Below are 26,906 nucleotides of genomic sequence, written 5' to 3'. Positions count from 1 at the left end.
CGGTGAAACCACCCTCGTGCTCCTCAGGGAGTTTTGCGTGTTTTCTGATTTGATCCAATCGGTTAGTTTCCAATTCCAAGCAGTGGGACGAATTTAACATTTTATAATTCCTATTGGTAGATGAATATTTGTGCCTCCAAACCTCCGTGTGGAGGATCTGAACGATGCTTTACCCCTCACAACTATATATTGGTATAGTCAACATCTCTTACACTACAGTACCATGTGGTAGGTTGCGTGCAGGTGAGTGAGCAAGGGAAGGAAGAAAAACGTCTCCACCTTTGGGATTACTTTTGCTGCTCTCGATGTGCTGCATTCATCTTTTGTGTCGTTCTCCTGCTCTTGTGATTTGAGCTCTCGTGCTGGAGGTCCTCCAAACCTGAGTACTATCTCACCACAACTGGATCTCTATGCAGCGGCACTTGAATACACAGGAAATACCAGCTGCTTCCAGTCTTTGAGAGAGCTGTCAAGAGAGATTAAATCAATATCACCCTTGAAGTGGCCTAATAAGCCGGCATTTGAGGAGAAAAATTACTGTTACTTCATTGTAGCGCAAAAATGACATCGCTGTCAGGTATTTTTAATGGAAGTAAAAACGTGAAAAAAAAAAACTGTCTTCAACAAAATGCTGCGCTGAAAAGATTCCGGGTGCGGAGGCATTTATCTTAGGTCGTACAAGTGGATTTGTCAGACTGCCTCGCAAAGAAGCCCCAGCGTTCTCAGGTGGTGTTTTACCGCGTCCGTGTTACTCGGTGAAAGTGGGACCGGGACCAGATTGTCTCCCCGACCGGGGGGGAGCGGTGCGACCGTGGCAGCGGTCCACATTTCTCTCCGTTTGACTAAACTGGGTTAAGCGCTCTGAAACAGATTAGGATACAGGTCAGCGCAGGTAGCATCCAACGGCTTCTCCTCCACATTCTCTTCTGTCCCACTTTCTCTCTGGTGACAGACTTTCCCTCACTTACATTCTCCTTAAATATGCATATGCATATGTGTGTGTCTGCACGTGGGGAGTCGTGAATTCTCGCCGTGTGTGTGCATTCATGTTCCCTTGTCCGCGTGCGTGTAAGCGTGCACGCCGCTCCATTGTGATGAGGCCTGTACTCTCCCAAAGGGATACTACAATGGTCCAGATAAATCATCCTCAGCTGGGCAGCTTCGCCGCACATGAGGAAAAAAAAAAAGGGGGAAAGCACAAACACACACACACGCACGCAGACACACACAAAGAGGTAGAAACGTAGTGGAATAAAAAAAAAAAATATATATATAAGATCAAAGTTAACGATAAAAATAGGATGGTGACAAAAGGAAAAGACGAAAGCGCTCCGTCCCGTTAATGGAGTCGCGGTGCGACGTGCGACCAGTACTTCCTTTGTGCTGTCGGACAGGAATTATCTGCAGTGGGAGGAGAGCCAGTGCCGAGGAAGGAAGAAGTGAGGAGATGGGCAGAGAGCTGCCAGCTGTATCTCTGCCTCCCCCCCCCGAGCAAAAGAAGACAGATCCCAGAACGCAACGTAATCAAGCCAACCGAAGCCATGCCTGACTCCTCCTCCGATTACTCTCTCCTTCTCCATCTCCAGCAGGGCGGGGCCGTGGCTGTGTTTGTAGATGGGCTACCTGCACTGCATGCAAGGAATAAGGAGCAGCATGTCCAGATGTTGGCTAAACCTTTAACACTGAACTCTTTATCCGCAGCCGAGTTGCTGATTAGAGTCCCGCTGATGCCTCCTGTCCTGATGGTATAATGCGCTGACCCCTCTGCCCGGTCGCTCCACTCTGGCCTGTTCTGAACCGGCGGCAGATGGCTGGGAAATGAAGTCGCGTGTTCCACATGGTATATTTATCGCAGTATCAGGCGGTCGTTTGATTGTCCAACAAAGTGTATAAAATGTGGCGATTCGCCCGGTCCAACCGAGCGGAGCCGAAGCTCGTAACGCGGTACGGGCAGAACTAAGCAGGTAGGTCCTTTTTTTTTTTTAAATATTGATTGCGAGGCTCACCGGACGGTCGATTGGTACACGAGGTCCTCGCGCCGGCGGTAGTCCTCCATGTGAGAGTAATTGGTATTAAACATGGCGTCGTAGGTGAAGATTTTCTGCTTGATGGTGCCTCCATCTGTGACCTGTGAAGCAAAAAGAGAGAGTATTAATGAGGACGATTGCTCTAATGATGGATGGGACGGGCTCTACCCTCTCTGCCCCCCACCTCCCCCGAGCTCCTCCTATGTCGTATGGCGGCCTGGGGTGTAGATAGCGCTCCTCCCTGCCATTACCCTCATTGATTCATTTGCAGCTGTGATAATCTCATCCTTTACACTGTGGAAAAGAAAAGGGATAGAAAACGTGCAGAGGTGATAAGATCCAGGAGACGTCTCTGAGGGAGCTGCCGGTGTGTGTGTGTGTGTGTGTGTGTGTCCGTGCACGTGGTTAAGTCTTAATGAAAACTGACACAGTGTTGTGTACTGTGTGTGTGTGTCAAGCTTTCCGAGATAATGGTTTGTCGAGATACTGCAGACGTGGGGGGTCAACGGTGGGGGGGTTTTGTGATTTCCCCTTTCCTCAGAAGCCCCCCCCCCCACACACACACACACACACACACACACACACACACACACACACACAGACACCGCCATGAAGAAAAAAAGGGGGGTGACATGATTTTAATGGAGCCACTAATGCTGCTTTGAAGAATAATTTGTTTCTTGTTCTGTCTGCTGGCGCCGTCGTTCCAAATCCGATCCCCTCAGCGAAAACAGCGCTTCATGATTGGCCTGCGTAACGCACAACGTACGCGTCGCCTGGCGGATAAGTCACGTTGTATTTCTGCGTGACCTTTTGGCCTCTGGAGGAAGCGCGCCGGCTCGGCACACGGACGATCCGCCAATGCAGGAGAGCACGAATCACCCGGAAACGACTTATTTCACAGATTTAGAATATCAAAAGCTCTGCGTGCCTGATCGCGAGACCTTTTGTATAGTTCATTGATCCCATCAGGCTCACCATTTTTACATCTTTGTGGAGAAATGTTTGACGCCCCCTGTGGACCTCCTTGGAGTGTCGTGGCCTTCTGTTCGTTTTCTTTTAACGCCAGTTTCACACAGTTTTCACGTCACTGCTCGGACGAAGACACCCGGAAAAAAAGACGCGGCGGCGTTTCTTTTGGAGCTGCGGAACGCGGAGAGATGACAGGGAAAGGGGTCGGCCTCTAAAAGCAAAGCCATGTTGGAATGTTTTGCTCTCCTTCCACCAGTAATGGACCTTTTTTAGAAACATCAGCAGGGAGTCGAGCCACATTTCGCTCTGACGCGACACCACCACACACAACGACGCGGCAGAGCTTAAAAGCAATACCGCCCGCAACTTCCCTGATGTACGACACCTATATGGAAAGCTGAGAGGCAGCAGGTTTGTTACTGGATTAATAATGAGATGAGAGTTATACACGATATAGATTGGTACAGCAGGGCGTATTTATAAAGAAGGCAGCAAAACCATCAATGGAATTAGATCGGGCGCTTACTCGCTATAATAGTTGTTATCTTTCTCAATTTCACACAGAAAGTCAAATGTCAAAATCAAACGGATTTAATTAATTCTATTTGCGATCTTGAAAACGCATATCTGTGTGTATGAGTATGACGAGTCAAATCCTTTTATGGATGCTCATGATTTTTGTTATTTTCCCGTCAGCAGAACAGCCTCTTAAAGTCATCAAGAAGATGTAAGCAGCTCTTCAACGCGAGACGGGAACCACCACCAGCCAGGACGCACGCGGGAAAACCTGCAGCAAAACCATTGGCCAGCCGGCGCTTTGCATGTTGACCGCGCACGTGTGTGTTGGCGCGCGCGTGTGTGTTGCTGCGTGTGTGTTGCTGCGTGTGTGTTGCTGCGTGCACACACGGCGTCCTGCAAACTAACCTTCCAGCTGACCTCAAACGGCCCTCGGGCCAAAGTTTCTGCGAAACCACTGACGCGCCTCATCGATTCAGCTTGTTAGCAGCTAACACCAATATGTCGTCTGCGCACCTTGTCAAGATGTCTCATGCCTGCTAACACGTGGAATTGCACAAGTAGATAATGCGTTTTATTCGAATAGTGCTTTTTGTAGTACTCACAAAAGCACTTTAAAATCATGAAATAGAAAAAAAGAAAGCTCTGCAAATGACTCTTCCTACAAACCCTCTTTTTGATTTCCTGCCAGATTTTATTTTCTAAGTGCCTCGTTACGTTTTGAGTCCTTTTTTTTTGTTGAAAAAATCAGAATCTCAGTCAGAAGTGCTGTGACTCGACTGAGAGAGAAAAACGGACGAAGCAGACTTATATAATAAAGCGTTATAAGATATAAGCAATAAGGACTCCTTAAATAAAAGAAAAGCACCGAGCTACAACGGGATCATGGTATTTTTTGTGTTTATGTACAACCGATATTCGCTATTTAACCGACAAAGCCTAATTTAAGCTAATGCTAGCGTTTGGGTTTTTTGTTGTTGAGTGCGTGTACATGTGAGCATTATTAAATTACATTACACTACATGTCATTTAGCTGACGCTTTTATCCAAAGCGACTTACAATAAGTGCATTTCAACCATAGGGATACAAATTCAGAAGAACAAGAAAGTGCAATTTCCTCAAATAAGCCAATTTACAATCTGCTATAGATGAGCGGCGTCACAAGTACAATTTAAGTGCTACAATTTGTTAGTCTTTTAGTGGAGGTGGAGTCTGAAGATGTGGAGGCTCTCTGCGGTCCTGGTGTCTTCAGAGAGCTCGTTCCACCACCAAGAGTCGTGATCCGGTCGAGTGTTTTGCTCTCAGTGAGGGAGGGACGAGCATGATCGATGCTCACATCGATATTTAAATGGAATCTGATGAATGTTGGGAGCTTGTTTGGGTCTTTCTGTTGCAGAGCTCTTACGGCGATCTCTGGAGAAGCTGTGACAGCAGCGGAAAGAGAAATCCCATTCATATTATCGGCGTGTGGGGGGGGGGGCAGTAAACATGGCTGAGTGGTTATTTTCACCAAAGAGCAAATCTAAAAACGTTAAAGGACCTGGTGGCCGACGCGAGCGTTAGATTTCTGGTTGTCGGGAAGCCACGCGGACCTGCGAGGATATTTTCTGCCACAGACGGGACATCTCTGTGGACCCCCCCCCCCCTTTATCAATCCCTCCTGAATGATGTCACTTCTTAATTAAGACTGACCCGTAAACCCCGGCGTGATCAATCTGAGAGGATCTGCACACCCGCGGGTGTCTCCCTGTTTGCCGTCTAAAAAGGGCCGACATCGGAAGGAATGGCAACGGGAGCGAGTGAGACGGGAGCGAGTGAGACGGGAGCGAGTGAGACGGGAAGCGGCGGGACCAGAGGGACATGAATGCGCTTTAATTGTGGAAAAGCACCGTCAGGGAGGCAAAGCTTTGCTGCAACTGCTGCGCTGAATCCAGGCCACGCGGCACAAAGAACGGGCCGACACCGCCGCCCGCCATCTGGGGGTGTAAAAAGACGGGAAGGGAGGGGGGACAGGGGGGGGACGAAAGTGAGGCTCCCCCCTCGTTGGCATTGTGGCTGATACCTGGACAGGTAGCTGCATGGAGTGACGTCTCCAGACGTCCAGCCAGTGGACCGGACTCTGTGATGGTGCTTGCCTGTTACCGGGGGGGGGGGGCATTAGGAGTCGGAGGGGTTAACCGATGCCCTCCTCCCTCCGCCTGTCTGGGGTGGGACCTATTTATAGGCTGCAGCTGCGTCAGCAGCCACTGGAGGACATTCAGCAAAACACACCGCAGGCCGACTGAGAGGGATTCACCCTGAATCCTGCTTCAGCGTTTCAAGAATGACCACGGCCCAAGTCTTCAGGCTTAGTTGAGGAGAGATGACACATGGGGGGGGGAGGGTGAATCGTTTAAAGACGTCTAATCTCCATGTTCAAAGATACGAGGGACCGCGTGGAGTTAACGTTATTCTAAGATAAGGTTGAGCAATAACAATATGCTCCCAACGTGGCGACTCATGATAATGAGTTTCAAAGAAGTGCTCAATCATATTGTACTGGCGTGTGATCCGAATCTAAAAGTCTAATACTCCCATGAAGTGAACGGCAGAGCGACTCATAATATCCTAATGAGATTTATACCCATTCGGTCGCTCATTTAAAGACTTAGACGAGCAGCAACAAAAGAGATGATCAGAGCATTGTCGTGAGCCGGCTTGGCACTTCCTTTCATATCCGTGCTAATTTGCCTAATATCATTATCTCACAAAATGTCCTTTTGAAACAGGACAGAACAATCGGGGAAGCATTGTCTTACTTGTGAAATTGCTATAATTGCTGTGTGAATGAGCAAAATATTACAAAAATCCAGATGTCACTTCTCGGGGTACGATGGAGCGCGCGGGGACCTTTTTTGTTAACGCACAAGCGAACAAATCAAGTTGCTGTGAATTTATTTTTGCACTCGCGAAGACGTCCTTTATTTTCCCTGTCATTTGCTTTTCTTTAAATAAGCTGAAAACTCAAATGTCTCCATAAACGTGCACTTTCATACAATGGAACAAAATCACAGCGAATGCAGAATCCGATGCCGGTAAAGAAGAAGACCTTTCCTTTCCATCGAATCCAGAGGATCAAGCAGTTTTTCTTTGAGGCTTTGAGTAACAACCGGGCAGAGAGCAGCGCTGCATTCTGGGAGATACGCAGGGGGGAGTGCTGGGATACAACAATAACGCAACAGGCCTCAATGAGGTGAGAGATGAAATTTGCTGTCGTTGGCTTTTTATGGAGCGCCAAGCATTAAACACCGGGAAGAATACAGAATCAAGTGCTGTGCCAACCCAAAAAAATAAACCACACAAAATACGATGCAGCTGGATAAAAGGGCATTGTGCGTTAACCTTATTAGTCGGCAGCACTCTGAGCTGGGGGGGGGGGGCTGAGGTGTTTATACGGCCTGCTGACCGAGGAAGCGCCGGCTGTGTCTGAGGAGGATGTGCTGCGTAATGCTGATCGGTGCCCCCCCTCCACACCTGTGTGCTCCTAGCTCGTGCATGCACCCCCACCTCCGACCCCCCCCCCCCCAACCCCCTCAGGCTGTTGAGTGACAACGGACTCGGTTAAAGGGACTGCATGCTTCAGACGGCTCCTCTCTCCCTGGCTGACACGGCGGATCCTGGCTGGCAGCGAACATGTGCAGCCGCCGTGGCGCGACGCCCCCCCCCCCCCGCTCATTTTGCACGCGCCACGTCCGCCGGGGGGGGGGAAGGTGGGGTTAGCCACCCGCGTTCAGCTGTTAAATAACCCGGGAGCAATAACTCATTCCAACCACTTATTTCGCTTCTTCCCGTGGGAACTCACAAAAGGTTCAAAAGCAGCACCGTCTGTTTGGATCCATGAGGGACGGCTCGATGACGGCCTCTGCTGCCAGGCGTCCTCGTCCCGATATTACAGAATACAAACGGGGGTTTCGATTGGCCGCTGCTGGTGCTGCCGGATTACACGCAGGGATTAGAGACGGGCTCCATGGAAGGAAAAAAAAGAAAAACCGGTGTCACCGACAGGAACAAACCAGCTGCACCCCGGAGGAAGCCCGGGTGAGGGTCACGCACAGCCGGCGCATCAATTTCGGCAGTTGAGCGTTACGCAAGTGTGTTATCTGAATGGCATCGGAGAGAGAAGGCCACCCGGGGGACGGTTATTGTCGCTGTCACCCTGATGAAGACAGCGTGTCTGTGCGCTGGCAGCGAGGACGTGTGAGATCAGAGCAGGTCAGTCGCGTTGGAGAGCGCTCATACTCATCATGCTGTATAGTCACTGCACTGAATAAAGCAGCCTCACCTGGGCTGAGTTTTGAGCACTGGAAAAGTTTGATGAAAAGAAATGAAAAAGGCTCAGAGCGAATTCAAGTGGTGCTGCAGGTTTAATAACCAACATCATATTCCAAGAGTGGTTGGTGAAAATCAGTGCGAGGAGTCACTCATCTACCTAAACAATTAGCATTGAGATGCCCTCGAGCAAAGCTCTTACGACCAAATTGCTCAATGAAGCTGATTAGCAATAGAAAGCTGTTCCGGGTGCCCACCAATCAGAATGCTAATGGTGGCATGGCTTAATAAAACACTATGCATGCACAGGAAAAGCCCCCCCGATGATGAATCAAGAGGAAGATTGTTAATCGTCGGAAAATGCCGTGTCAGCCCCCCCCCCCCTCCTCACCCGCCTCACCCGCCACGGTCCGACCACGAAGGCTATTAACCAAGAGGAAACACTGCTAGAGGGCGGGGTCCTCCCAAAAAAAAACCCCACAAACGACAGATGATAGCGAGAATCACGCACAAAAAGGCACGAATGAAACGATTGCGAGCTGATTTGCGTAACCGGCGTTTGGTGGAGCGTCGTGTCACGCGGCGACTTCGACCACGTGCCACGTAATGAGATGCAGCGGCGAGGGGAGGACGTCATTGGGAGCGCTCGTCCTGAATGTGCTTGATCAATGCGCTTTAAGTGACCCCCCCCCCCCACCGTTCATCAGACAGCTGGTCGAAACCCACAGCAGCATTGCGTTTAAACATGTTTAATCGATAAATGCAACCATAAATCGAGGATGAAATGTTGCTGTATGATACGTAGTTTTGTGACCGAGGTGTTTCGTATTTTGTATCGTGAGACAAGAGAAGTTTTAGCATCAATAAGCAGAATATACAATAGATTTATAGCATAGCTTTCCATTCAGTCTTGATATAAACTACTTACTATTTTTTAAAGGATAAAATATGTAGTTTATTAAGTGCCACTAGAGCTTAATGGACCGAGGCACTGATGTCAAAATGTAATTTTAATATTAATACGGGCATTAAAACTCCCTCTTTCTACGGCTGTTCAAGCGTAATGTGTTCCGGTCATAATGACGGGATTTTCTGGTTTCTTTGCAAGGACTTCTTTGTATTGCCAACTTAAGATTTTGCAGACATGTCGTAAGTGGCACTGCCTCCTCCTTGGTCATCGCGCATCGATCACCTCGTAATAACCCGAATTACTCCGCCTGTTACCTGAATGTCTGAATCGCGTCCGAACCGGCGGAGGCTGCTGCAGCCTCCCGGAGCCACTTGCTCCCCGCTGCTGTTAATGCTGACAGATTACAAAAACAAAATCGCCAGCCGTGCAAATGCCCGCCGTAATGTATTTTGTCAAAGTTCATACCAACACCAAACACAGGCTGCGGGCCGGTGTGCAATTACGCGGCCGCCTCGGAGTCGTGGACGTTGAACATGCGAGCGATGGCAGTTTGAAGTAAAAAAAAAAGCAAAGCAGTGAAATGAGTAACGCTGTCGTCTGTCTTAAGAACTTCCATTGAAATAAACTGGCGCAGAACGTAATTGCCGAGTGGAACTTGTCAGCGAGCATCAGTGACTCCAGCAGCTAATATGGAACCTTTCTCCCGCCACGAACACTGGAGGCGAGCTCTGCTACGCGTCCGCGTCTTTTCTGTCTTCCTGTCGTGTGAGGAATCCGGGGGGGGGGGGGGGGGGGGACTCTGACTGGTCACCAGCTTGTTATAGTTAAAAGTACCGGCGTGAAGGATAAATATTTGATGTATTATAGCACTAATGACGCGGATTTGTTCACATAACCTGTGTCCGTTTGCTTCTTTATATCACAGATGGGTTTTAGTAGGAGAACAGATGGCGTTAAAAGACATGGTGGCCACTGTGGACGTAACGGGTCTGCATATGTTTGTCAGCCCCCCCCTTTCATTCCTTCCCCTCCAGATTACTGCATGTGCTGGTTGATGGATATGAAGGTGGGGTTATTCAATGCATACATTTATCAAGCAGGTCCAAATGCTAAAATAGACAAAAAGGTTTTCGTTTTCTTTTTATCATAATAAAGCATTTTGTGGAGACGCAGAATGCTTTTAACTGGAGCAGCCCAACAAAAATGAGCTAAAAGCCAACTGAATGATTGATTTCACCTAAAAATAACGCTGGGCCCCAGTTGACGGCGGCGCTGTTATTCATCAAGGCGATGAAGCGTTGGGACAGTTTATTGGGGGATTAATGTTCACATTTGAGTAACTTGTTTTCGCGTCGGTCAAAATATTCCCCCGTCCGTGCAGCGAAAGGCTCATTTCATGCTCGGAAACAAACTCGGAAACCCTCGGTGTGGCGTGGGCCCCTTTTTTTTCATTTCTAATGAGACGTGCTTGAGTTAAGATTGCGGGAGGCGACAGCGGCTCACGGTGTTTACTGCTAATGCTCGTTTCCCGTGGTGACTCCTCATTCAACGGAGCTGAGTAGTGACGAACAAAAATTCTAATTCAATATCTCGTCCCTCTATTTTCCTCTTTCGCTCTACACGACTAATCTCGTGTTCCACTGTTTCATCTTTTTGTCTCGCCGCGTCTACGGCACAGACAGGATTTGGCAGTGTGATGATGCCTTTTCTTGTTCCTAGTTAATTAATGTTCAAACTTAAATACACCGTAGTAATTAAACACCACAACTCTGTGTAAATATTGAGCCCTACATCACTCATTGCGTTGCTGCGAGTGATCCATGCAAATTCACCCGAAATCAAACCCAATCCGAGATTCACACACACACCATTTCACACATGTTGACCAGATGATTCCCAAATGATGCCTCTCAGCTACACAGGCAGTTAGTAAAGGATCAAAAACCGGAGATATTGATTTGACAGGGAGTCAGATCAATGCAACCCAATGACACGTGAAGAGGTAAAAGCTGGAGACTCGCTCTTCCATCGGCGTATCGGTGCGATACAGCCGCCGTGACGCCATTTGTCCGAGCGCTTAATTGGCGAATGGCAGGCGTGTTCTCCTATGCAGAGCGACAGCGTGCTGATTGGAGTAAAAGGAGAATCTTGAACACCTCGAAGTAAACAAGAGGTGAAATGGGAAAGAAGAGCTGCAAATCATGCATAATGCGTCTATTAGCAGGGATATCATGCATTCACAGCAGAGGCCAATTATTTGTTGAAGAGCCATAAATGAACGCCAGCTACGACAACATCCCCACACATTCACATAGGAATCGGGAGTTGTTGCTTATATCAAAACATTATTAGCAATTAGAATATAAAATGGTGTAATGACAGCAGCTCTGTTGACATTAAAGGCTCTCCAATGAAAACTGTTAGTTTTCCCAAGCAGTTCTGCATTTCCCTGGACCGGGACCAGAGATCTAACCCTCTGAAGAAAAAAAATAAAGGTCTTTTGTTGCTAGCATGAGACGTCTCACCTGTGGAAGAAAATCTGTGTCATCGGATTTTGAAAGAAAAAGGGGATTTTATAGCACTGAATATTTATGCAATGAAATCATGTATCTGACTGTTTTTCAACGTTAAAATATTCAACAGCAAAAAATTCAACCGCAAATAATTCAACGTTAAAATATTCAACTGCAAAAAAATCAACTGCAAAAAATTCAACCGCAAATAATTCAACGGTAAAATATTCAACTGCAAAAAATTCAACCGCAAACAATTCAACGTTAAAATATTCAACTGCAAAAAATTCAAGCGCAAATAATTCAACGTTAAAATATTCAACTGCAAAAAATTCAACCGCAAATAATCACCTTTTTCTTTCGAAATCAGATGCCACAGATTTACTTCCATACTCACCAGTTCCATGCTAAAAAGGTGAATTATAGAATTGTATAAACAATAAAAGCATTCAGACGGCTGCTGACATTTAGAAGAAATGATTAAAACGAGATGCAGAAGCATCCTCGCGTGCAGTGCCTCCCTCTCAGAAACACCTCCACATCCTTTGAGATGATTGTTCTTAAAACGCACTCTTCCATTGTAGCTCTGTGCAGCAGCAGCAGCCAGTTACTTTTTCTCATCTCTGCATTTCACGCAAAGATCTGCGAAACACCGGAACCGATAAAACCGGCCTCCTATCGTGCTCAGATAACTGCCCCCCCCCCCCGATTAGGTACTGAGATAACCCTCTGATGGGTACTACGTGTACGATAAGAGCATGGGAAACGTTGCACCCCCCCGCCAAGTGTATGTCGTTGCCTTGCGTCATTCTTCGTGGTCTCAGAAGCCAGACGGGGGCGCGATGTCAGTGTGAGGGCGTCCGGACGGAACGGCTAATCAGACGAGACTCGGGGGACCGGCGGCCCATTTGATCTCTGTCCTCGTCCTTCTGGCCACACTCCGCTCTCTGCGAGCCGCCGCGCCGGCCTTAATGATGAACAGCGGATCGGCGCCGGGCGAAAAGCGCCGTGTAAAAGGAAGAGTATCTCCTCTACAAGCTCCAGCCGCTGAGACCTTAAATTAAAGCAACGTGAAGCGTGTCTGAAGGAATTTGGGGTCATCTGGTGAGACCTGAGAGGATTTCAAAGCCACGGTGTGGCGAAGCTACATGACTAACGAAGCGGCCGGCAATGATAACACAACAAAGAGAGAAAAGAATCCGTCTCTCCTCGCTCGCCCCCGTCCACAAATCTCCTCTCATTAGTTGGTTTCCTTGTGATGGTGCGACATCGCTTGTCGGCTGTGAGCAAAAGCTGTCAAAATGCATGCAAACAAGTAATGGTTTCCTCACTGAGAGAGGGGAATATTTCACTACCAATGCAGTGTGGATTCGTTTCGCAATTTTTGGTGGATAAATTGTGTGTTACGCCTTCTGATTGGCTAAGGGAGCTGCTCGCATGCTGTTTGTCGGATCCAATCGGATATCACGATCAAAACGGGAGGTCGAAATGTGCGATTCGGGCCAATCAGAGCTGGACGTTTTGACTCATCGTCGTCTTTCTCTTTCTGCACAGCCTCCTCTAGAGGAGTTATCAGTAATCTATCGACGTAAAAAGGTCCACGATTGCTGTCCGCACACTGGGATAGCACGTCTTCAGCCTGGTATCCCCGTGTTTTATAGGGCTGATTCTTAAAATGCAAAACGATTCTTTGTGTTGGTTTATTTCTGTTTCTAAATAGGAAAAGTAGTTCAAGAGTCTTTACACTTTTTATCATAGCACGTCTGACCCTGCTAGGTCGCGATGGGCTTTTAACGCGTGGTCGTCCAGACGACTACGAGAAAAGAAGGTGGACGGAAAGAAAAACTGAACTGAATTTCAGAGGTGTCAAGTACTTAAGTAGAAATTTGGGGTATCTATACTTTACTGGAGTATTTATTTTTCAGACGACTTTTACTTCTCCTCCTTACATTTTAAAAACAGTCTCGTTACTTCCGGCAAAGACAAAAAAAAAACATCCAGATAAATGGCGCTATAGTGAATGTGATTGTGTTTGGATGAGAAGTTTAAACATTTAGCATCCAGACACCCGGTTGGTTTTCTCCACGATGCGCTGGCAGATCGGAGCGACACCGGGCGGGAAAAGTGGTCGGTGGAACGTTGGTATTTAGCGACATGGACCCTCCTCCTCTTCCTCCTCCTCTTCCTCACGCAGATTCCATGTGACGTTAAATGAGTATCTTCATGACCGTGGGTTTGTCCTAAATGTTTGATTGAGAGTCTGGCACAACACAGCGACTTGCAAGCAGCAGTTCAGAAATGAACACAAAGGGATTCTGTATTTGCTCATAAAGCCTGAACATTCTGGTTATTTGGCCGATGCTTTGATAACCGACCGCTGCCAGTTCAGTGTTTCCCATCATTATAAACAGGGGTGTACCCCCCCCCCCCCCCCATGAGGTAGTGAACCTGGGGGAGACACCGCAGTCTACCTCATCAATGCGAACAACGTGTGTGTGATTCGTGTCACTGGAAAATGGGTTGTGGTTTTATCTGTTTAAGTTAATTAGATACATTTGTTGTTGTTGTTGTTTCCACCATCCCAACGGCAGGTCACGTGATCTGCAGGCGCCTTCTGATCACATGGTAACGGACTGACGTGTTGTGTGAGCGAGGTCACGCATTAAGAGTTTGTCCTTAATGGAATTTCTTACATTACTTTTACTTTTATACTTTAAGTAGTTTTGAAACCAGTACTTTTATACTTTTACTTAAGTAAAAAGCTTGAGTCGATACTTCAACTTCTACAGGAGTCTTTTTAAACCCTAATATCTGTACTTCTACTTGAGTAATGTGAATACTTTTGACACCTCTGCTGAATTTACCCTGTGACAATATTTTATGGTCAAGTTTAAGTCATCATTTTGTTGACAGCTCAAACAGCTGCGAGCTGCTCCATCAAGGAATGGCAGGAATTGAAGGGGGGAGCGTTCATTCGTGGACGTTGTGCTCGGGAGGATCTCCTCCCCCCGTACGCGGTGGGCTTCGGCAGCAGAGGCCGTGCGTTTCGTTTGCCGACCTCCGCGAGCGTCGCCGCGAGCCGACGCGAGGCAGCGTTCGCCCGCTGTCGCCCGGTTCCCCCGCCGAGCGGAGTCGGCCCGTTTCACTTAGCCCGGCATTCTGCATCCGCCGTGTATTTGTGGGCCGCGGGGAGGAGATTGACACGTCGACGACACATTTCCGAGGTTCACAAATGTTCCAATCAGACGCGAGGCTGCCGGGGGGGGGGGGGCGGAAGACTCGCAGGGCGGACGTTGAATCTCCGTTCAAGCCACATTGATGGATCGAATCAGATGTTTTTATCTTTAAAAAAAAAAATGGTTCCCCGGGGAAGGGGGGGGGGGATGTTCGGGGGGAGGACAGCTGGCGTCAGAGAGCTCTATCGATGCAGCAACAGCTGCTTTACAATTCGGTTTATCTCTCTGTCGCTGGTCGCAACTCAATTTATCAGGGAGTTGGTTTGAGCGCGTGGGACCGGGGAGGAAACGGCTCGCCTCGGATCTCTTAGCCGCGTAAACCAAGCACGCGGCAGGTTTATGTTTCCTTCTGTGTCCCTTGCCTTTTATGTGAACGGCGTAATTGAACCAGTAAAGAACGAGACATTTTAAATGCCGGCGCTGCGGCGGCACCAGGTATTTTCAAATCAAATTGATGCCGTTACTTGGTTGAACTGACTCAAGATGATATACACTTTAAATAAAGGTGTGGGTGTGTGTCTGTATTTAACGAATGAAAGACTGCCAATTAACTCTGGCTGCGTTGAACATAAGAAATCACTTTGAAACTGCACACCGTGCCCGCTTACTGCCGCAACAGCGAGGCCGTTTGATACCTTTGACGGCGCCGCGGCGCCTCGCAGCACCCGAGCGCGATGTGACCCCGGAATCAGCGGGTGATTTATCGCTCGAGTGTGCACGCCGCGGACGGCTACTCTTTTAATTGAGGATGCTCCTGCGACGCAAAAAAAAAAAAAAAAAAAACGACGTGCGCTTCGCGGTGTCAACAGCGATCGTATCACGGGGTGAAAAGCAAAACAGGAAACTGATCAGACATGACAGCTCCGTCGGGGGATCTGGTTTTCCATCACAACGCTTAAAGGTCAACATAAACTTAAGCGTTAATGTTGCGCCGCTCACATGGAGACTGTGCTCATGGAAGCTGCATGCCGGCCATTTTGGGGCTTTTGATTTCCGGGCTCTCTGCTCTTCAACGGGGGGGCTTTTATTTTGTAAGATGCTGCAGTCGTTTGCCTGGTTGGGGGGGTAAAAAAAAAGGGTTTATTCCAAGGCAGCTCCAAATGGAGTCCAGCGTATCAGCTTTCTCAATAATTACGAGGGAGAGCCCAGATGAAAGGGGGCCGTAGGACTTTCAGCGTACTTCAAAAGGGACAACCAATAAAATTCTTACCCAAAATAAGACAGAAAAACCTTTAGTCTGTTGGTATTCAGGATTCACCGTGACAAAGAAAGAAAAGAAAGCCGGAGCTCATTATCTCATAGGACTCCCAGAGCATTCAATGGGAGCACCGTATGAACACTGGCTGTTGTCACATGCTTCATATTTAAGGTCTTTGCAGAGAACAGTGTGTCGAGGGGCGGACAGGCTGTTGTGTTTTGCGCCGTGTGCATCATCCAGACTCTGACAAGTTAATTAACATCATGAAATGCATCAGTTGGCAATGTTCTGACGTGCGCTCCCTTTAAAGGAAACAAAGCTCTGAGGGTGAACTGGCATTTAAAAGAACTGTATTTTACAGCTGATTGGCGTCGCGTATTATCAAACTTGAAGAAAATACAGTTCTAGCATTGTTTAACGCCGAGGAAGCTCAAGGTTTATCTTTCACTGAGTGGGTGGCGCAGAGCGTGAAATGCAAAATCAACTTTGCTCCGAAAGCTGGTTTCAACGCCCCATTGTCTGTGATCCGGGCGCAGCCGGTAAATAACCTGTAACATGTCACGATGGAGTGATGTTGTCGACGTGCAGGAAATGCAGCTGAGCCCCTTTTGCATCTAAAGCAGCTGTAATCCAAAAAGGAGATGTTGCGTTTGCCGCCACACTCCTGCTGCATAAATAAAAAGAATACTCCCCACAGTTTTGTGAATGCAAAATCAAGGCCTTGAAACAAGCTTTTATCTTAACTAGGACACCTCAAAGTAGTTTCACTGCACGGCGCGTGAACCTTACTCATCACTAGCAGCGGGAACAGTCACCCTTATTCATCCTTACTCTTTTCGTTCCAACAGAGCCGATCTGTTCAGGCATGTGGACCGAAAAACAAACGCATCTACTGTGAGTCGCTCACATGTCCTTCATCGTACCGAACACACGACGGAGCACATGAAAGGACGACAGAAGGACGACGTGGTGACGCGGAAACCGGGAGGCGGGAACACGGGACCGTCCAGCCAGGTGGGCTCGACCCCGCCGCAAACACCGCACAAGTGTGCCGCGTCAGCCGGGGAAAGACGGACGCCGGGCAAACTGAAATTACACGGATCCCTCCGTCGGCTTTTGATTCTAAATGGTCGGATCACATCAGGATAAGAGGGGATTAAACAAAGTGTTCAATTAGTATATCAAGGGGGTGTTGGAGCACATTGAGTGTGTAAAAGGGGGAGAAGATCCAGGGAGGCTTAGCGGAGTCGGGCCTCCGCTGATAAAACAATAAGATGCTGTATTACCGTCCAGTGTGATGCTGACATGTTCACATTAGTCCTCAGCACATACTTAATCCAGTGGAGCCACACGGATGTTTTCTTCTATTTCATCCAATAAAAGCAGAGGCCTTGCTTTTAGAACTAACCTTTGGGACATTATTACGGATGCATTCACATTGCACCAAAGGATTGTTGGCGTTGATCCCGTTCAACCGCTGTTTACACTTTGCATTTGTTTTAACGTCTAACAAAGAGTGCGGAGGACTTGGGATACAAATAACGCCAGGAAGCAATTGACTTTGAAGCAGATTTTATATTGTGGCCTCCGGGTCTATTTTTAAAATAGGATTATATGACACAAGGTTGATGCATTTTTCTTGAGATTGCAATAGAAGCATCGAGAGGATTCCAGCGTAAGACCATGAACTAAAAACGTTTAAAAAAAAATAAGCTGAGACTCACGATGGAAGCAAATAATCAACTAATAATCAATTACTGAAGGTTATTCTTTTGTTTTAGTTTAGTTTATTTAATTTAATTTAATAATTTAATATTTCTTATCTTATTATATTGTATATAATGTGTATATAATATGTATCTTTTAATTTTCTTCCCTGTACATGCTGCTGTGACACCAAAATTTCCCTCTTGAGGGATCAATAAAGTATCTATCACGTGACCTCCCAGCTAGTCGCACACTGATGTTTGATCGGGTCCACATTAATTAAAGTGTGCTGTGCTTTAAACTAATAAGTGTGCGTTTAGACTTACTCTTGATTAACAGTGCTTGATGATTGCGCATGAGACCAGCGACAGTCGGGCCCACTGGTAGATTGTGATTACGTGGGGAAAATTAAAAGCAAATGCAATGCGGCGACTTCTTCGGTATCACTTGTACAAGCCGCCGAAGTTCAAAAGAGTGTTTATTGCATGAGTTCCATTTTTCATTACAAACGCATCTATTAAAGCCACGTTAAGGTCACATCGCTTTGAGCTGACATAATGGCTGCGCTCTACCGGGAATCTGTGGCGAAGATTTACATAAATTACAGATGAATGTAAGGTTGTCATAAATCAAAACCTGTGTTTCCACATCTCCATTAAGATCGAGTATAAACAAAGCATTCAGGAATAACATTAGCGCTTCTCCCCGTCCCGCCTCTGTTCCACGCGCACCTCATGCTAATGTCATACCTGCCTACGAGCCGACACACAGAAGGTGGGCAAGTAAGGTCAAAGGTGACAGGCATTTAGTGCAATGTGAGCAGGTAGAGACACTCTTAGCCAGCAGTGTTAATTTTGGCAGCTATTTTTGATTTAGTCTTAGTCTTCAGACGAAAATGCATATTAGTTTTAGTCACATTTAGTCATTTTAATCCTTCTTAGTTTTAGTCGACAAATCTAGACTAAAATGTAATTAGTTTTAGTCACATTTAACAGCCATGTCAAACTGCTTTTCTTCCCTTCTCAGGCCCAGGGACCCCCTGTGTTGTGTCTACAGCTGCATAATGGTCCAGCTTGCAGTACTTGGTTGTCCATTAGATGTCCCCCCCTAGGACAGGTCTACAGGAGGGGTCGGCAAACTTTTTGACTCGCGGGCCACAATGGTTGTGGGTTCGTGGATGACGTCATCATGGCGCGTTAACATCCGCCGTACTTTGCCGGTCTGTTGTCTGTCCAGCTGCGTCACGGGGGGATATCGCGACTTCGTCAACCACCAACGTGTTCGTCTCGCCTCGTTAACGAAAGTCAGAATAGATTTAGTCATAGTTTTTATTTTTTTAGATTGTTTTCGTCACGTCTTAGTCATGGAAAGAAGGTCGTTAACGAACATTTTTCATCCTAGTTTTTGTCAACGAAATTATCACTGTCAGCCACTTTGTCTCTCTGTCTTACCGTAGTGTAACGGACTGTGTTTAGCGTTTAGAGATAATATGTCCCTTCAGTGTTGCCGTAGAGGCAAAAGGGGTTCCCACCGAAGTCATGAGTGCATCATCCACAAAAATAATAAAAATAATAATCCAGCGCCTGTTAGCACTGTAAACATGCGGCGTGGTGGTGTGTGTGTGTCCCCCCGGTGAGGTAACATGTCTAATCACCATCACGTGTTGTGTGACGTACGCAACTCTCCACAAGAAAATAAATCCATGCTGCTCTTTCTTCCTCCTCATATACGTCCTCATACTGCAGAACTCTCTCTATGATTAATGAATCATAAAAAAGGACACTTAAGATATGGACGACACGTGTTTAAGAGCTACACTATTGTCATCACTGTGTGAGAGAGGAAATGAAACCAGGCAGAATCATGTGCAAAATACAAACACCCTCTGTGTTATCGTCTTTCTCACACACAAAGCGAATGTTTAGAGTCATACAAATGATGTAATTTGGGAACATTAAAATGGCCCCATTGAGATACAACGTGTTGAAGACTGCATACGGGGAATAAAGAGACGGCCGTTAAAGTGAAAACAGACAAATTCAAATGCCGGGTATCAAATCCAGGCCCACTGCTGTTAAATATATGAAAGAAAGGTCTTTCATATATTTTCAAATTTTGGCAGATTTCTGCAAGAAGCTTAACACTAAGCAATTCTGTTTGGGGAAACTTGAAATATTAAATACATCACATTTGTGATCGCGTTGAGATGGAGGTTTCAAGCGTAAATAACCAAGATTCAAAAGGACCTTTATTTTCTAATTATCCACAAGAACTCGGCCAAATATTTCAGGAATTCAATGAATATATTTGAATAATGAACAGCGTACAATGACTTGTTATAGTGCTTTTCAATTTATCAGGCGCATTGCTCACTTGTACGTGAAGAAAACAGGCTTCTGACATTATTCAATTAACAAAAACCACAGAAATAATACAAGTATTTTAACGCGCCTCATTCATTAAAAATTACCTCGCCATTAACCTGTCAGGATCACATGATTAACAACGCCAATTCAGCGGCCGCACAAGAGATGAAAAAGCCGAGTCGATTGCCTGGGTCTCATGGCATTTAAAAAAAAAAAAAAAAGCTTGATTGCATAGATGCAATCTTGACTCTGAACCCCCCTCAGAGGCTCCGTGGCGATAACCACGGCGAGCAGTAGCTGTCACGGCCGGGCAGTATGACTCACGCCAGGCGCGAGAATGATGTCCCGGGTGAGTCTCCTTTCGCCCCACTGGGAGTGCGCACTGTCCTGCTCCTCTGGTGTCTTCGAGTGTCTCGGGCCCAGAGGTCAGCGTCTCATTTTACACGGACAAAAAATCTATTACAAAAAAAAAACCTCTCTCTCTCTCTCTCTCTCTCTCGCTCGCTCGCAATAAACCCGCCGGGGGAAACGAGGCTTTCCTCTAATTGTTTTTCCTTGGCTGCGAAGCCGGCCTGGTTCTGAGTGAGCGCGGTGCACGGCGTGCCTGTGATTGGTGCGCAGCTCATTCAGACCCATCACTCACACACCGCTGTGTGTAGTGCGGCATTATTCATTCCGGGAAGGAGTGTGTGACTTTGCATCTACATTGGACTCAAAGTGAACTGTGTATTAAATAAACCACTCCTATGTTATGGACGCATTAATCAGGTGAAGATCCATGGGTGACCTGCTGTGGAACGCCTGGGTGTTGCGGCGAAAGCGATGCATCCTGGGAGTCCTTGAACTGGCTCCTCTTACTCAGTTTCCTTTCACAGTAATTTACTTTTCATTGACGACATATTACGGAAAGATACTGTTATCCTGCTGCCAGTAATCAACCCTAATATTACGGTATTTGTGCGGACCACCTGTATGTACACACACACACACACATGAACCGTGTGTGAAGAAGAGGAGGATGGCATCTAATTAAAAAGAGTTAACGACAGAAATGTTAATGCAGAGTTTTTAGGGCATTCAGTATTCATCCTCTTACTCTTTTTGTCTGTTTTTCTTCACAGAACACAGGAGCATGGACCCGGCCGCGTCGAAGCTCCTTTGAAATTGACAGAAGGCTCAAGTAGCTCTCTCGGCTTTTAACTTGGAGCTCTGAAACAGCAGGGCGCCTAATCTGAAAAGGCCTTTTCATTTGTTGCGGCAGTGGAATCCTTTAATGGCATCTCTGCACCTGCCGAGTCCCCGGAACACAAAACGTGCTGAGTGACGTCTGCTGCGATCGCGGCCGCAGTGCCGCATCTTTTGTAAGTATGGAACTCAAGTGTATTATCTGTTTTTCTAAAGAATTAAGTCTGAACATCTTCTTCTGTACACTGTGTTCTTTTTTGCACCAAAGACGAGATGCTAAAAGAGAAAAAAAAGGATGAAGTTATAAGCACATTTTCTTTTTTTTTTTATCTTCCTCTTCGTCTGCACATTCGCGTTAGGGGTCGACGCGGAATCATAGATTTCCATCTCAGTGATGACCTGCTCCCTCAAGCAATGCAAATCAGAACGTGTGACCCACATATTGGTCTCCCACAACATGCCGGATATCCCGTTCTGGGTTGTGTGAGGAAACCAGAGAGACCAGGGATCAAAACCCGAATGCTAATCACGGCACCTTTCATTCCCACGTAGAGCTCCTACCACATCGCCTCTATTATGAACAACATCCAGCGATATACTCAACTTTTACAAAAAGGCCCCAAAGGAAATCCAAACCAATCAGATATGACAACACCTTTGTTTGTTTGCATTTGTCAAATTGTCAAAAGCAAGTTGGCGTCTCCAAGGAAGGACGCACTCCTGGTCGAGGACGCATGTACTTGAGTTTATACAAAACTACCGCTAACCGCTAACCGCTAAGCGCTCTCTTATGGGTTTGTCTCTGCAGGGGGTGAAGATGACTCGGTAAACGGAGTAAGAAGCTGGACAAAATGATGAGGAGTGGACGAGTGAATAGAAGCCCTGACAAAGCCTTCAAGGAAAGGTCACGTCTCAAGGGAAGGAATCTTGGCGGCGTTTAACTCGGCGTATAGAGGAAATTCAAGGACCGCCACTTGAAACGGTGCGATGAGGACAGCCGAGAAGACGCCGCAGGTTTTCTTCTTCAGCAGTGAACTGACATGGATCCAACCGATAATCAGCGTCATCAGACCCCACAAACAGTTTCGACGAGCTCATTTGAATTTCTACACGTTCTTTCTCCTTCTTTTACTGCACAGAAATCCCTGATTGTCATTATTAAATATGTTTTAAGCTCATTTCTTCAAAGGATTTGATCTTGCGGCTCAATATCAGATTGTGGCAACTAAAGCACAATGAGACGTTTTCATTGTGTCTTTGCAGCAGTTAGTCGAGGTCAGTGAAAGATCGGCACGCGACGTACAGGACAACAACCTCTGGCATATAGTAGATAATAGAACTTATTAGCTCCTCGACTTCATGAAGTTCCCACAGTGTTTTAAGGCCGTTCACTTACTGGGCCCATAATGACCGGGAATAGAAGCAAAGGACGATGCAGAAAGGCAGCAAAAGACAAATGAGAGAAGTGTCTGAACTCGTAGTTGTTATCTAACAACTTCCCCCTGCTGATCACTTCAGTGATTTTTTTTAATTTAGATAGCGTCAATCAGAAAATCACTCGTTGTCATTTAGGTCTGACTTTATTTATGTGCTTTTCGTAATTTGATGTCAAGTTACTGTGAAGCTTGCACAGATAAGAAACACATCACGTGAACAAATGCTGCTGTATGACTATCAGATATTCAACGGCTTCTGCGCACACACTGATGTTGCATATTATATACGTCCCGTTGAACAAATGTGTAGCGCTTGTCAAATTTCATTATGTTGTTTTCACAAAGGCACAGGATGTGTCGCTAAAGCCACACACAAACCTGTATGAATAGGGTAACATATAGCATATACATGTTACCAATAGCATTATTATTCTTTAGCAGCAGGTACTGTCTTCAGCAGGTGTTTCCAGGTGTGGATTAATCCACATTTGGTGCTCTGGTGAGTACTTACAGGAGCAGAACGGTGTATATGGGGTCACATCAGAATACACCCAAGTGCCTGCGTTGGTGGTAATGAGGGACATTGTCACCCAGTGTACTGACAGATGGGCTTTAACATCTGTCGGACAAGAATGCAGCGCTAAGACGGCCAACAGTCTCCCATGTTAGGCCTCGGCTAGTTCACAATCAATCCTTTATTTGGTCTAATAAAGGAGACGTGTTGGTTGTAATAGAAATGAAACATGTAATAATGATCTAATTATCTGACTTTGAAGGGGGCACTATAGAAAATCAATGAATTTACTTATTGCAGATGTCATTTGCTTGTTTGCCTCCCTTTGGGACTACGCCTCGTCACAGAGACAAGCTAATAAATAAAGAGCTGAATGAGGGTCTGGTTGTTTGCGGACCTCCTGAGGCACAACGTGTTGGGGTCACTGCTGATACTCGACTGGCATGGAAATGACTTCCTCCTCTCATGCAAACGTCACAAAGAGGCTCTGATCCTAATCGCTAAGCAATCACTGTCTTGTTTAATCCTGCAGTGACGGCAAGAATGGATTTCAAAAATCTGGTGGTGAGGAATTAGGAATTTCCAAGACGATGTTGAAGACCGGACGAGCTACAGTAAGGCTCAAAAACAATAACTTCAAAACGGAAATCTTCTCCCAGATGGCCGTTGTAAATGAAATATAATTTAGCAAGCATTTTTAGATCCATATAATAAACTGTCATCTTCCCTCTGCAAAACAACGTTTAATGGTTTTACGGTATCCAAACACTGATTACATTTAATACTGTTATGTAACCGACGTCTCTGTAAGAAACTGAGAAATAAATGTGCCGTGCATGAAGCGTGGGTGATTAACTAAAGAACCATGCCCGTGTGTTTCCCGTAAAGATTTTTAAAATTTGAATTTTTAAGGAAGCAACTATTCTATTCTTTTGTTCATTTCGGGGGGGAAAAAACAGTGGAAGATTATACATTTTCATTTCATTTAATCGTCTCTGAATCAGCAAATGAATGAAATGCACAGTGTGCTTTGGGTAGAAACCTGCGGCTCTCCGGGGGATCGATTGTGTGAAGAGAAATTGTCCGCCATCGGCTGCATGGGGCCCGAAATATTCCGTTGGCGGTCACGTTCTCTGCCATTAGCGGGGCGAGCTCTCGGCAACGATCGGTCCCTTTGTTGCCATTAAAATGTGTGAATAAAAAAAAGTAGGACTCAAACTGTAGTTTGCTGACACAAAGTGTGTAATTATCATTCGACGTATAACTGCCCCTGCGGCGTTCTCAAAGGGGAGTGAATGTCGCCGCGTGCAGTGATCCATATCACCTTATCTCCAGTTCCCCTCGGGGCCCTGCATTCGGCACGGAGCAGCAGGCTAATAAAGATGACAGAGGTTTGTGCCACTGTTTAAAGAGCCATGACACATTTCTTTTTTCACTGCCCCCCCAAACAAACCAGTGTGGAAACATCTTTCTGTCACCCTTCGTTCATTCCTGGAAATATTTGTTGTTACGTGTTGACGTCTTATTGTAAAATACCAAAGTGTCTCACTGAGGGTTCTGAGCTTTTTGGATTCCAATTTCAACCGCAGATAAAAGCAAAACGGAACAATAAACCGCGCGTAAACACGCATTTGTATGTGTAGAGTCAAATTATTTGTGTCTTGCAGAATGTAAAATGTGCTTTAAATGTACTTTTCGCTATTTGTGTAAAGTAATGTAGATGTGTGTTTGACTGGGTGGTTTATTGTGCATGTGATGCTCAAAGGGTAAAAGAAAGTTCTGAAGGTATGAAGATTGAGGCCGTGAGCGCCGGTTGTTTTTATTATGCAAACGTGTAAGCGAAGCCTTGCAATCAGCGTTGGAAATCAAGGATTTCAATCAGTTGGTAATCACAAATGAATTCTTCAGAGATTCAGACTTATTGTTTTTTTCATCATTGCACAACAACTGACCAAAATGTTTGAATCCTGGACCAATGTGCCGCGGGAGTGAAACTGGATTTGCTGGAGGGACACAGAACTTGAGAAGACGGTGACGGCGTCCGGAAGGAAACTACTGTCATGATTCCGCTGCTTGCGGCTCCAGCGGCCTTAAAACACATGCAAAGGAACAAAGGGTTTACAGACAAAAACAACAACCAACATGCTGATGTTTACCTGTTGCAGCACAAGAACAGACGTCGCTGAATAAATCCCACTCTCACATGTGTATCGCTGGACGTCTTCTGCAATCAGAGACTCACCTGCCGGTTCATTTTCTTAGCGGCCGGTTCGCAGGACGAGTTTTGAGGGTTTTTTTTGGCTTTTCAAAGGGCGCATTAATGTAAAGTTATTCCTGCTGATGGACTCACAATCAGGGGCTGAACCCGAGTGCGGAGGCAAGATGAAGGCAGGGAAACGCTGAGGCGTTTTAATGATGCTACAATCAATCAAGGGGGGGGGCGAACAAAGTCGACCCGCCAAGTAGGAGACAATAACTAAACAAGTCGCTGGGCCGAAGCCCCGATGGCACACAAGAGGAAGTCCACTGCAGACAGAGAGCTGTAGCAGTGAGGGATCGCAGTGGCTCTCATCAAGACAAACACGCGGCATCGGGAGGCAAGGTGCTCCCAATCGTTCACGGCGGTCGCCACAGAATAATGATCCCGCCGGCCGCCGTACTGTGCACGATCAGGAACGCGAGAAATGAGCTCCGTTTGATTCCATTTCAGGACTTAAGTGAGAGTTAACAAACGCTCACGATCGAAACGCATCTTTAAACCACCTCGGTACTTTCAGACAGAGGGACGGGCGGATGGATGGATGGATGGTGTGCACACATTATTTAAACGTTACTGAACCTACACGATCCGCACCCCTTTTGGGAGTAAACAGCAGGACGTTAAGACCCCCAAAAACCCCCACAGGAGTGTGCTGTGCGTACGCACTCGGCGAGCTCTCTTCTGCACTCACACATCCCAGTTGCCCAGGCAACCCTGTCTTGAAGATTTCAAACTGGGATTTAACAAACGACGCCTCCCGCGTCTCGCCACAGTCAAGAAAGAGGATTACTGGCTTGAAGAAACACTGCGGGGTTTTTCTTTTTTGTTTGAGCGTCTGGTAACTTCGCCCTCGCCGGTGGATCCGGAGGTTAACGGGTGGGTGGGCGTCACGTAAGAGGGCAGTGTGGCCACTGCGGTGACACACTGCCCTCTTACGTGACGCATCTAACGTAATGCACTCCTAGATTGCTTGGCTTACTGTGGCGGGGTAAATCATTTGCATAGCCGTTATATTGTGCTCTGACGCTGTCAACAGCTTTAATGGGATTTGTCAAAATGTGGGCCACAAGTATATCTGGAAAATACTGCCTGAGGCGATGTAGGAGACGGGGGTGCATCGTCTGCGTGGGCACCAAAGTGTGTCGCTTCATCCCAGAAGGAGTGTTTTCTTGCAGTAAGTTAAACTGTAAAGTTTGGTCAGAATCTTACATGCAGAACTATTTTCATGTCCAAATTTGGAGTCCGAACCCAGCGATGTGCAGCACTTAAGTGCCTTTTAATAAAACGGCAATGTGTTAAGAGGACATAATTATGCATTTGGATTAAGAGCCTTCAGATAGTCAGTGAGGTCTGTTTGTTATGGATCTGAAACAGTCGATGGATATATAAGCCTACTTAAATGCCAGCAGATACGCAGATAGTACGTTCCTACTAAGTGAATGAGCCATTTTAAAAATGCCGTGTTGTGGCCAGTGTGTGAAATCATATTTTGAGCCCAAGCAGCTACTTCTGGTGCAGAGAAAAATGCCCAAAAGTGCCAAGATTTCAATCAAATGGCCACAAAAAAGACGGTCAATCCCCGTATCTCCACCACGCTTTGCCCATAGGTGGACGGCAGGGAGACTGTACTCAATATAGTGACGTAATTAAGTAGATCAATGGAGAATATGTACATCATATGCATCATTTAGTTAGTAAAAACATTGAGTTTCTCAACGTGAACAACACAATATGTCTCTGGGATATTATTGCTTGTG

At 46.5% G+C, this 26,906-nt stretch overlaps 1 protein-coding gene and 1 long non-coding RNA gene across 3 annotated transcripts in view; one reads left to right on the top strand and one right to left on the bottom strand.

Moving 5' to 3' along the window:
- Nucleotides 1–26,906, bottom strand: part of igsf21a (immunoglobin superfamily, member 21a) — a 124,792-nt gene that overhangs the window by 53,829 nt on the left and 44,057 nt on the right. For both annotated transcript variants that reach the window (XM_040203806.2, XM_040203807.2), the window contains exon 3: nucleotides 2,007–2,128. In XM_040203806.2, coding sequence (XP_040059740.1) covers nucleotides 2,007–2,128 — 122 coding nt within the window. The remainder of the gene's footprint in view (nucleotides 1–2,006; nucleotides 2,129–26,906) is intronic.
- On the top strand, nucleotides 20,876–22,297 carry LOC120835159 (uncharacterized). The gene is made up of 2 exons (XR_005714545.2): nucleotides 20,876–21,115; nucleotides 21,748–22,297. It is a non-coding gene; the product is annotated as an uncharacterized LOC120835159 (long non-coding RNA).

This window comes from Gasterosteus aculeatus, chromosome 17 (assembly GCF_964276395.1).
Source record: "Gasterosteus aculeatus chromosome 17, fGasAcu3.hap1.1, whole genome shotgun sequence".
Lineage (NCBI taxonomy): Eukaryota > Metazoa > Chordata > Actinopteri > Perciformes > Gasterosteidae > Gasterosteus > Gasterosteus aculeatus.
The sequence above is the reverse complement of the archived record's forward strand: the minus strand, read 5'-3'. Positions and strand labels throughout refer to the sequence as shown.